The following is a 12,850-nucleotide window of genomic DNA, read 5'->3' as shown; positions in this document are numbered from 1 at the left end:
CTATTCTCTCTCCTGTCCTGTGTGACTTGACTTGATTCCCCTTCTCACTGTACTTCGTTCTTGCCATTTTTGGCAAGCATTCTTGCATCTTTCCTTCAGTAGATTCTAAGTTTCTGAAAGGCAGTGATTATGACTTTAATCTTTGAATTCCCTAAGATGCTCAATGGATGTTTTAACAGGGTGAAGCGTTTTTATGCCACTGTCAGTTTTCTTGCATGACACTTTAGGAAGTCATGTTATAAGATGCTGAGCCATGTTTCTTCAAGATATTTTCTGGAGACCTCTTCAAATATAGGCATCCCTGACGCCATACAGTAAAGTTATAAAGGCTGACACAGATAGGAACATTTAAATATTCAAGACAAAGCACTATAGATAACTGCCTATATTTATCTCACATTTTTAAATTCTCATAATTTTAAATTAAATTTTAAAATTTAAATTATGACAACACATGATAATTGCAAAAAATTAAATCAAGACTGAAAAACTATAATGTTCTACCCATAGTATTCCTCCCTATCCCCTTAAGGTAACCTCAGTTAATAATTTGGCTATTGTCCATTTAGATTTCATTATGACTATATTACTTCACAAGTGTGAGCAATTATTTATTTTTAAATATTAATCATTAAGGTCAGCTTAAACCTTATAGTGGATGTGGACATTTTCTCAATGTTTATACATTAGCATAAGCTTAATCATGGTTAATAGGTATGTGTATTGTATTATTTCATCATGGGGATGTATAAAATTTGTTTTTCCAATCCCAGATGTCCAAATGCTGATGGACATTTTGGTTGTTTTCAGTGCTTCCCTAATAATTACATTGCAGTGAAAATTCCTATTTCTGAAGTTGATTTTCACAAAAGTGGGGTTGCGCTACCAAAGGGTGTTCTGTAAGCACTGGGCTGATGGACCTCCTAATTGTCTTAGAACATTCCAGGTTTCTTAACCATCATGAAGTTTTTAGGAGCATGGAACAGATGCCTGGTACTACTCCTTAATTTGTATTGGGCTCAGGAGTCTGTGAGAAGGATTTTGAATGTACTCTGCAATTGGGAAATCAGAGGCTGTCTGGAGAAAGGTTCTCTAAAGAGCGGTGCTTGTTAGAAAGGCAAGGGCTTCCTGAGAGATCTTGATGAGTGAGGAAAGGAGAAAGCTGGACAGCAGGAGCTGCAGCTCTGAGGGCACAGAAATCTCAGGTTTTATTGTTCCTGAGTCTCCCCTGAAGAGTGTGTCCTCTGGGATGGAGACCAACTGAAAAGAAAAAAAACTATCTCATTAGGGGTTCAGCCACTGTGCTTGACAAACCCCCCAAAAGGACCCACTGGTGAGAAGCTGAAGGATCTCCCTTGACTGTGGAGAGGGAGCAGCCTGGAGGATACTGACGATGTGGTCAGTCGACCACTCATGGCAGAGTAAGGACAGCACACAGACAGTTGAGCTGATTCTAGATAGTAGCGTGTGAGAACATCCCTCCCCAAATGGAGGGCCAGATAGAGGAATTGATTTCAGTAAGAGAAAATAGGGAATAGGCAAGATTTCTAATTAAGAAGGTGGAAGATCTCAGAATACTAGTCATATGGCTGTGAAAATGAAAGAAACATCTTTAAATATGGGTGCAGCCAGGCAGTATATATATTACATATATTTTAAATTTCATAGTCTTCCCAGGTGGCTCTGAAAATAAAACCTTCATATCGTCCCGTATCAATTCTCGGCATTACCTTCTTTTCCTCCTGTCTTACTTATCACTGGTTCAAATCAGCAAGAGATTGGTTACTTCCAATTGTCTGTTACTGAAGGAGGGGTGTTCCTGGCCCAGAATAGGTTCTCAAGCCACTCAGAAAAATGTCAAGAGTTCTTAAAACTTGCAACAGTTATGGGCTTTGCTTTCAGATGCCTTTATTATCAACTGTGGTGGTAATTTATACTGTGTCAACTTGGTTAAGGTGGAACTCAGTTTCTCAGAATCCCCTTCCCTGTGTAATTCAGGTTAGAGTAGGCCAAATTTGAGATTTGCACAGAACTTGGAATGCAGCCATTACTCTCTGATGTGATGGACAGATGTAGACATACTGGCAAGAGAGTCCAACTTGTCCTTGCTCTTTGGTGCTCTGTGTTCAGCTATTTTTCCAGCTGCTGTCCTTGCTGATCAGTATGGACCAAACTGCCTCACGAGAAGCTTGACAACAAGTTCCACACCTTCTCCACAGTTCCTGGCTATGCTGGTTTTTCTGATGGGCTGGTTGGTGACTCCTGTGATCCTTCAAACTCCACTTTCAAACCTTCCCTTTCTCAGCATCTCCTGCAGTTGTCAGCTTTAATTCCCATAATAAACTCCTTGTCCATAACTTACTGTGGTTTCTGTTTCTCTAATTGAGCCCTGGCTGAACACATCTTTGCCTTGAAAATCAGTAAGAAAATGATTTTTTTAATAGTTAGTTTTACTTTTATTATTCCTTCCTTTCACATGTACCACAAAATACCGCAGAAATACTTTTGGTGTTCATAAATGCTTTTCATCTTCCATGACTGCTTCCAGGATCTGTTGAAGTTACAGATGTTATACAGGTATTGTTATTATTAATGTGTATAATTATTCCCTACTGTAATCTGTATAAAACACAGTAGAAGTTTCTTCTTCTGAAGAAACTTGTTTGTTCTGAAAAATAGCCTTTTTTTAAGTGATTTCATTTGCAGAAGATTTGTTAAATGTCCTGTGGTTGCAATTTTATAGTATTAGACATTTTTTTGATTAGCTCCAGGTGCTTGAATTAGGTCACATCATTTTGTGATCAGTGTTAGGAAATTCTATCCTTAACCTTTCTAATAGAAATATATTTTTTAGTCTAATAGGCAATATGTAAAATCGGTTTATTAGTATTAAACTACAGAAAGAGTAAGCTTTACAACTGAATCAAGACTTTCTGAGGTAATTTTTATTGAGCTTTAAAAATTTTATCACCAACGAAGTGTGTATTAATGGTTTTGAAAGTAATTAATAACACCAGTGACAAGATCAGAAGAGTAGGGTAATTTATCATTGTAGATTTTAATGAGGCCTATAATGTAGTATTAAATATACAATATTTTAAGACCATGGCGATTTGAAAAAACAATGATTTATCAAACTTTAATTTAGAAATTTTTATAGGAACTAACATTACACTGATTCCCTGAAAATAAAATCATGTTTTATGTTAAGAGAATATTATCTTCTTTGTAATCAATAAACTGTTTAAATGGACATTATCATGTCTGCACATTATCCAGATGAAGGAATTATATTAGATAATGTGAAACTAATTGGCTTCCATATTGTATGTGAAATTAAGATTTAAAACTTATATAAAAGCCTTACCAGTAAAGAATTTCTTAATGTCTCCCTGGATAACTTCCTGTTTGTATTGCAAAACCCCTGTCCTAGAGATTGTCTTATTTCCATCTTTTTCTTATATTTGTAAATCGCTGTTTTAGGTATGTACAATTTAAATCTTTAATTGTAGCAGTCTGATGGAGAGCCAGGTATCCCCAATCCTACTTCATTCTAGGGTTGTGACCAATGGTGAAATGACTTACTCTCATGTCTTAAATGTTTGGAATTCTCTGTCCCAATGTTTGTGAGCCCATGTTGTTTCAGTCTCAGAGATGCCATTGGACATGTGGAAAGAGTCGTAACAGTTTCATCTTGTTCACAGCCACCTAGTCACAATTTGAGGAAATAAGGGTCAGTCTATAGGAGATATTACAGTAGTGACTGAAGATGGAAATTAGTTATTTCCTTTTGGAAATTGCTACTTAGGTCTCTAACTTATCACCATATAATTGTATGTTCTTTATCTTCATCTTTTCATGTATTTTTTGACTCTTCTCATGCCTCCCCTTCCCCTTTCTCTTTGCTTTGCAGTAGTAGATAAATTGGAAATACATTTTAACTTTCTCTTTTAAGAATTCTGTCAAACTTCATGAAAGGTGATCACCATACTAGAAATTACACAATGTAATTGTGCTGAAAAACTGAATCTTTGAATTTTGCTTGTCATTGAATCATAGAAACTGTATTCCCCTCCTCACCCAAACTCCAGTGCTATTGACTCAAAATAGATATTCATGGAGGTAGTCATCTCACTGCAGTATTGGTGCTACATTTTGTACTTAGGGAGTATTATATTTGGAAAGAGAGCAATGCTGAATAAAAACTGGTTCAGTAATATAAATATTTGATTCATCACCAAACTGTTTAAAAAGGACAGTTGGCAATGACTTACTCTTACTGACAATCTTGACGAACATTTTCAGACATTTGCTCTGGCCCATTTATGTTCTGGTTCTGAACTATGTTTTGTGCACTGTATTTAAATATATATATTTTCCAATTTCCAGCTCAGGTGAGTTAGTTTTACAAAGCTTGACTAATTAAAAACATTTCTTATTTATTCTGTTTGGGTTGTGCTTTCCTTAATGAATTTATGTATTCTTTTAGATTCAATAATGCTTCCAAGAATGTTTATTATCCAGCTTTGGACTGTTGATGAACTCTGAAAATTGGTATAAAATCGTCTTATTGTAATTAGGATAACACTTGTGCTGGAGAATGAAAGGAAAACAGTGAGGAAGCATTAATTTAATGCAGCTAGTAGAGTGAAGACCACAGCTTGGATTTTTTTTTTTTTAGGCTGTCTTAATGTCTATAAATATTGTTCTCTGAAGTGATGTGGTATTTGAAAGTCTTACCTATCTATTAAGTTTATCAAATATGTCTCTTAGAGTACTTTTTCTCCTAAAATATTTAAGAATTATAATAAACTGATTTACATGAAACCCAGTAGAAACCTAGCCATAACCACTGCTCATTATCAGAAACTCACTGGGAAAGGAACAGAATAAATTGAATGTGTTCCATCTTTAGGCCACTGCATGCAAGAGCAGTAGTTAAGATCAAGGGATTTGGAGTTGCTCAGAACTGGGTCATACCAGAAATACGGTTATCAATGTATAGTGCAATGCTTTTCCATACAAAATCTATTGGAGGAGGTTCCCCCATCTCTTTTTAGCTTGATATCTTAATATATGGTTAAATCTTCTTGCATATTCACACAAAAATTGCATTTTCTGTATGGGGTAGTCTTTTGTAATTCAGGTTAGGAATAGAGAGGTAATGTTAAAAAAAACAAATTTTTTTGAGTTTTTGGAGAAATCAGATCTTTAAATAAAATGGAAACTATGGCATTAAGTGTGAATCAACTTGGTAAATTCTGAATGAAAAGACTAGTTTCAGCACTTTGAGTAAATAACTACATGAATTAAATTACTTCATGGGAAATTACTTCTCCTCAAAATGAGAAAACCTTGGTTTACTTCATGCTACTAACCTGCTATGTTGATTTAGCAATTTGAAATCTAACCAGAAGAGAGGACTATAGTGAACTTATCTTTGGACTGTGGTATAAATTGCAGAAGATGTACCTAGATTTGATACAGTCTTTTTCTTTTCCTTTTTCTATTTACCCCAGTGTGCGGCTTCACAGTCTCCAAAGTGTTTTCTTGGTCTACCAACTGGGAACTAGGAGTCCTTTGACACGTGGTCAGTGGTGATATGAATAATTCACAACATTTCATTGAGGTTACAACTGTTTCTGTGCCTTGATGGTTAGTGCTTATCTAAAGCTTATCTAATCAAGCCTGTGTAATGCCAGTTAACAATGCCCATTTAGGTAGTCTGTATGGCTTTCAAGTTTTGCTGCTGAAAACCTTGGAGAAGAGAGCATCTCTGTTTTCTGATGATGAAGATATGAAAAATGAGAATGGAGTAGAATGGTGTTTATCCTTCTTAACATTTAAAGAGATCACAATTAAAAACTTGAGCAGACAGTAAGAAGTGTTTTTCCCACTTGGTGTCTTCAAAAGAGAAATTGGAAATGACTTTCTATATACCACTGTTTTTGTTAATTGCTGGAAAAAATTGTAATGATGATAGCTATCATATTTTGACTTTTTTTTTTAATGTGCCAGGCTTTGAGATAAGTACCTTACCTACTCTTTTCATGTATTTGTCTCATCATCATAACACTAAAGATTACTTTCTTATGACCATTTTACAGATGGGCATGCTACTTTTAACTTTGTGACTCTCATTCTCCTCTTCTCTATAAATAAAGTGGTAGGTGGAGCTGGAATTTTTAACTCAAGTCTGTTTTACTTCACAGTCCTTGCTCTTACTACTACTCTTACATGCAGTAACCTAAATATGCAATAAATGTATTTTACTTGGTTCCTTTCCTGGTACAAGTTTCTGATAATGAGCAGTCACCACAGCTTGCTTGTCTTCTACTCAACTTGATGGGAACCAGTTTATTATAGGACATGGTTTGACTGATGTTGTAATGGTTCATATCCAGGGCAGAAACAATTATCAGAGGATATAGAGGGCAGCAAAAAAGAAGCTATGTTTGCTTTTGACAGAAGGTGAACTCTGGTTTCCTGAGTGTGAGCAAATATGAAAGAAAGGAAGACTACCCAATAAAGACAGTGAACCTTAATAATCTAATTACATCAGCTAGAGTGACTATCTTACCCAGTGCCTTTATAGTGTCAAATCCTTCCATAACTCCCCATTGCCTTCATGATAAGACATTCTGTTGCTTCTTCTGTTTGAACCTTTGCTTGCTTGCCTGTGAGGAATGACAATGACAATGACAGTAATAGTTGAAATAGACCACACTTACGGACCTTACATGAATGGTGGCAGATTCCCATAATTTTTACTGTCTATGCCCAAGTGGAAATAATCCTTTTGATTCTTTGCAATATACAAAGGTAGTAAATAAACTAACTGGTAATGGCAATAATCTTTTCATTAATCAAGACTTTTTAGGCTCATGGGACATTAACATATATTATTATATTTAGTTCTTAAAACAATCCTCAACATTGTTTCATAATTGAGTAAACTGAGTCTCAGAGACATTAAGTGACTTGCCCAGTGTCACAGCTGGGCAAGGAATGAAGGCTCAGTTAAAACCTGGACATGCGATTCTATACCTGGTATGCTAAACCAGAAGACCATTACAGCCATATAGGAGATTGTCTGACTTAGTTCTCTGATTTTAGACAAAACTGAATCAGAGAGAATGCCAGCTGTGGCCTGAAGATGTGTTCTGTTCGGTTTATTAAATATATTTGATTTGGGGGCTACTCTTTTTTTTTTTTTTTTTTTTTTTTTTGTTGCTTGGATAGGGAAGCATTCTTGGTGGCTGAAGGCCCTTGTCTATCACTGGTTGCTTCGCACACTCAGCTTTCCCACCAGGCCCATAAAGATATTTGAGTTTATGACTCTGCTCTCAAAGGTCAAGAGCAGACAGTTCACTCTTTTCTGAGTATGTTGAGAAATGAAGATTCCACAACCACTTTCCTCTGGGATATTTTGTAACCCTGCCAACACTGAAAAAATATTGCTTGCTTTTTTTAATCCATTTCCTCCTCCCTTACCCCGCCCTACCGATATATAGAACAACTGCTCAGAAAACTGTTGGTTTCCAAGAATATAGTTATTAAATACTCCCTTTGCATCTTGTCTTTAGATCTTTCCCTACTTACACCAGTCGTCCCTTTGACATCCAGATGGCTGACAGGTAGTTAGCTCCTCCGACTGGCAGGTTGGTGCCTCTGCCACACGGGAGTGTTGTCACACAGTAAAATTAATACTTCTGACATGGATTTATTTAGCATCTTCTGACACTCAAAAGAGCAAGGAAACACATGCCTTGCTCTCTGTAGGTATGGTTGAGTATTGGATTAAACTGGCAGGAAATATTTCGGTGCCCTCCATAAATAGACTTTGTATTTAGGTGTATTGATGTTTTTTGAAGTTCTTTATTGTTTTCATTTTCGAAGTTGGTTTGAGAGCTTTTACAAGTCACTTTTGGAAGTTATGTCATTACCACTTCCCTTGTTGCTTAAAAAAAGATTTTAAATCAACTACTAACTCTGGGTTTTCTTTTTCAGATGCAAAAGAAATTGTTTTAAAAGCCCAGATCCTAGCTGGAGGAAGAGGAAAAGGTGTCTTCAGTAGTGGTTTGAAAGGAGGTGTTCATTTAACAAAAGAGTAAGCCTAGAGGTTTTAATTCCTTGTCTTTGGGCCAAGCAGTTATGGAAGATCCTGCTCATGACTGAAAGGAGCACTGAGAAGGGGGGTTGGGGTAGGAGTAGGAGCAGGTGGTAGTAAACAGAGGAAACAAATTACAGGTAGAGGGCTCTGGCTGTGCCCCAGTTTTCCTCTTCCTCCCATGAAAGGATTTTTGTTCACTAATTTGAAAACTTGACACCCTCTCTGCCCTAAACAATCAGCAATTCATCATAAATGTTGGAAGTAATACCACTTATAAATTAACTGCTGCTTCCATGAGCAAGAAACTACAGTGGCTTCCCATTACCAGTGGCATCAGTGGTCCCTCCTGTCTGATAGTTCAGGTCTTCCTTTATCTGACCTGTCTGTTTAGGTTTGTCTTCCATGTCTCCCACCACTGAACACTTTCTTCTCGTCTCCTACCACATAACTTTCATGGTTTACTTTGATCCTTCCCCGTCCCTGTATCCCCCTCTTTGGTCAGTACTTCCCAAATTGCCTTCGAGCAAGTATTTGTTATTCAGCTCTTACCTGAGTCTGCTGTGCATCTCATTGTTATCTCTCTAGTATGACTAACTTATTTGGAGGAGAGGATAGCAAAGGTAAGCAAGCATCAAGCTTCTTTTCATTCATTCATTCATTCATTTGTACATTCATTCATATATATTTTGGGCTCACTAAGTCTCTGGTACAGTGCTGGGCACCTATAGTATGTGAGCAGAGAATCCTGTGGATTCTGTGAAGGTGGAGATGGACCCTATATAGTGTAGACATGAGACTATAATACTGATTATGCTTTTAAATGATTTTCAACATAGATATTTACTTCATTTTCTTTTTTTCTCTCTCTTTTTTTCCCTCTCTCTTTAGCCCTAAAGTTGTGGGACAGCTGGCTAAACAGATGATTGGTTATAATCTAGCAACAAAACAAACTCCAAAAGAAGGTGTGAAAGTTAACAAGGTAATATGAATGCTTTGGGTCACTGTCTGCATATGTGTTAAAAAAAGAAAAAATCATGCTTCAGTTTTGAGAGAGTCTAATTAAGCATTGCACTTTGGCAACGCACCATTTTATTTGTCAAACTTCATATAATCTGTTTAGTGTGTTGTATGACTTCAAGGAGAAACAAAAAGGGTTCTAAAGTAGTAATAGTGTTTGTTATCATCAGTATTTAGTAAAGGTGAGTATGGATGGGTGATTAAAATAATGCTTTTCTCTTTCAGAACACAGACACATTCTGTTTAAAGCTGAAAAGAGCCTGGTTTGGCAGCTCTTACACTCAGTGAGGGGCATGCTCTGCTTCCTCACAGCCCCGCCCTGTACATCAGAATTACTGCACTTGCTATGATTGTTTTCCAAGTCCCCTGTAACTTACTCTGAGATTATGACCATTTGAGCCACTGTTATCAGTGGGAGTATGCTGTATTAGTGAGGTCTGTTGGAACACCGCAAGTGTTTATAGGGTATGCACATGCGCGTGTGCGCACACACACGCACACACGCACACGCGCGCACACACACACACACACACAAAGTAAAGCCCAGAGCAAAGTGGCCTGCCTCAGTTTTGAAATTGTGGGTGGCAGAACTGAAGCCAAAGCCTAACTTGCCTTCCTATCAATCTGTTCACCTTTGCTGGACCCCTGGTATGTATGAGGCCCCAGAACTGGCTGCCTGATTTGTAGGATCTAGCACAAAGTAAAATGTGGGACGCTTGTTCAGATTTCAAGTCAGCTACAGCAGAGCATTAAACCAGATACCAGCAGTGGGGCCCTTTTGAGTGTGGCGCCCTGTGTAACTACACAGGTCACACAGTCCAGACCTCCAAGGCACAGGTGGTTAGAAGGCCCCGTCATGACATCGTAACAGTGAATTAGGGCTCACATTTTGGGGAGGCAACTGTCTGCCCTGTGGACATAGCATCACAGATGATAATCTCCTCCAGTGTGCCCTGCTTAGAGAAACTGAGGCAGTACATTCCATTTTTACTTTGCATTGAGAGTTGTGTGGAAAATTCTTGATATGACAAAAAAAAAAATCACCACTTGTTTCTTAGCATACAGTGAACGTGTCTGTTTTTGTCCTGAGGGACTGAGCTGGAGGGAAATGAGAATACTGTCGAGTATCTTCCTGTAAGAGCACGAAGCCTTTCTAAGTGTTAAGAAAGCCCACAGACAAAACTGGTTCTGGTTAGTTCCCTTTCCCACTGCTTCTCAGGTAGATGCAAGAGCTGTTTAAATCTCAAAGTGTTATTTTTTTTAATTTCTTTTTGTTCAGCCCAGCACCGTACTTTTATTTCCCTTTTAAATCTGGTTATGAACCTTTACCTATGTAACTTCTTCAGAATTTGTCCCCAGGGGACATGATTAGTAGTTTTGTCTGTAGGAATTTGTTGTTTTATATGGACACATGGGTTTTTAGATTAGAGTTTGTGATACCCTTAAAAGACCTATAAAAATACACAAAGAAAATTCACACTCTATAGATACGCATTAAAATTAGTTTGTAGGTATGTTCCAGAAATACTGGAGGTAAGTGCAACCTTGTGAATAGAGTCATTGCCAGGAAACTACTAGAGTGATTTATTTTTAAGTAGCTTTTTTTTTCTGATTGCAAAAGTGATTGATATGTGTAAAAAATTCCAATAGTACAGATATGTAAAAATTAGAGAGTAAAATTTCCTTCTATTCTCACCATGCAGAAATAATCACCATATATTGTTTTGCCCTTTTTCTCCGTAATGTGTGTATTACCACATTTCTGTAATGAAAACGTTATATTCAACTTTAAGGAACATGCATTTTCAAACTTATGGAATCTTGGACATCAATCAGAAGTCCCCGGATTATAGAAACTTTAGATTTCTAAGTTTGTTCGAGAAACTGTATAAGCACATTGTATATCTTTGTACACACTGGATATTTTTTTCCTAAGCCTGTACCCATGTGTCTGTGGTATGTTCCTTAGGACAGGAGTCGGGGAGGTGTGACAGTGCTACTCATCATGTGCTCCCTGATGCGGTGCCAGTAATGATTACTGTTTTGCAGTGAGATAAGTTCAGAACTGAGTATACTTTTAATCTTATCTAATCGCGATCCTGTTACAGATAGTTTGGCACTGGCACTCATCCACACACAACAGTTTAAGTAGCATGGCATATGAAAGGCAAAATAAAACAAACAAAAAACCAAAATAAAAACAGGGTCAGTGGTCAAATAGGGTGAAGTGCATTTAAAAGCTTCCCATACTGGAAGACTCGACAAAAAGGCTGTGTTGATGGCATTGTTTGTGTCAGTCACCCACAAAGATTATTGAAATGTGTCTTACTGAGCTTCCCATGGCATGAGCATTCATGGAGTCCATTTAGATTGTCTCTATAACAGCCCCTAAAGTATTTTGACAGCCTGGATCATACGAAGGGCATCACAATGTCCAAAAAAAAAATCTGGTCTGTATATAAAATTTCTTAAATGATCTATTGATAGTCATCATTTTCTTGGAAAAGTTTCGTTAAAGAGTGATATGTTGTTTCTACCGAGCAGGAGCTGTTTGAGACAGCAGCTGGTCTTTACAAATAGAAATTTGATGGAGTGCAGAGCACATCTGTCAACACTTTAGAAGATTAAGAATAGGACTCTTGAATGACACTTATCCTAAAAAGTTAAATGTTGTGTTCCTTCTCAGAATAACTACTGAAAGTTAATAAATCTGGTTCACTAGACTAGTTCAGATTAGAAAGTGAACTAGAAATCAGAATAATTCTATGAAAATCCTAGCACTGTGTACCAGGAAACATTTCTTAAAAACTCTTGAGCTACCATTTATGATAAAAGAATCACTATGAAGCCCCTTATAGGGTACTTTATTTTTAACCAATGATAAATTCCAGGAAAATGTGTAAAAAAAGAATTCTGTATTCATTACATTATAACTTTCTAGGACATCATATATTTATCCCATTTCACATGACTTAAAAATTAGTGTTTTGTGACTTCTGGATAGCTAAAATCTAACGTTACTTAATCCATAACTTTTTTTTTGGTGAACCCTGTTATTGAACTACTTTCAGGAAAAGCAGTGTAAGTACTTTTATTATTTTCACTTCTAGTACTGATTCTTTGTGGGTGTTCCTATTGTCTTTTAAAAATCATCTAAGACATCTTTTACTGTTTTTTGTTGGGAGTGTAAACTGGGACAGTTTCTCTCTCCAGGGCAGTTTAATAGTACTTATCAAAATTTTAAATATGAAAAATCTAAAACTTAGCTGTTTTGCCTTTATATACCTTGTCCATAGGGATAGTAAAACAATTGAGCAAAGATATGTGTACAGAAATAATCACTGAAGTAGAATTTTACAAACACTGAAGTCCACATAAATGTCTATCAGACAGGGACTTGGCCAAATAAGTATTGACGTATTGCTACCATATAGTCACGATGAAGAGAGAAGACATTGTGCAATCCAAGTTGTAGTATTAAGAGTAAAAACAAAATGAAAGAAAGACATTCAAGTATGTGTAAGGCATTCAGGTACATGCAGTATGACTCCATGACTGTAATGCTCGCAGACACATAGGAAAAAGGTAAAAAGTCTGTGGTGGTTTTTCCTGGCAGGGCTGCTTCATGCCATTTTTGAGGTTGTGCAGAGCAAAAGGACACCTGGCTGAGGCAGTACGTGGAGAAAGAAATCCTTCCATCAGTTTGCCTCCTGCCCAGTC

General features: G+C 37.0%; 1 protein-coding gene across 2 annotated transcripts in view; it reads left to right on the top strand.

Annotated features, from left to right (window-relative positions):
• SUCLG2 (succinate-CoA ligase GDP-forming subunit beta) overlaps positions 1–12,850 on the top strand; it is a 243,919-nt gene that overhangs the window by 109,510 nt on the left and 121,559 nt on the right. For both annotated transcript variants that reach the window (XM_072941639.1, XM_072941640.1), the window contains exons 3-4: positions 8,011–8,110; positions 9,002–9,092. In XM_072941639.1, coding sequence (XP_072797740.1) covers positions 8,011–8,110; positions 9,002–9,092 — 191 coding nt within the window. The remainder of the gene's footprint in view (positions 1–8,010; positions 8,111–9,001; positions 9,093–12,850) is intronic.

This window comes from Vicugna pacos, chromosome 17 (assembly GCF_048564905.1).
Source record: "Vicugna pacos chromosome 17, VicPac4, whole genome shotgun sequence".
NCBI lineage: Eukaryota > Metazoa > Chordata > Mammalia > Artiodactyla > Camelidae > Vicugna > Vicugna pacos.
This window is presented reverse-complemented; position numbering and strand designations above follow the sequence as displayed.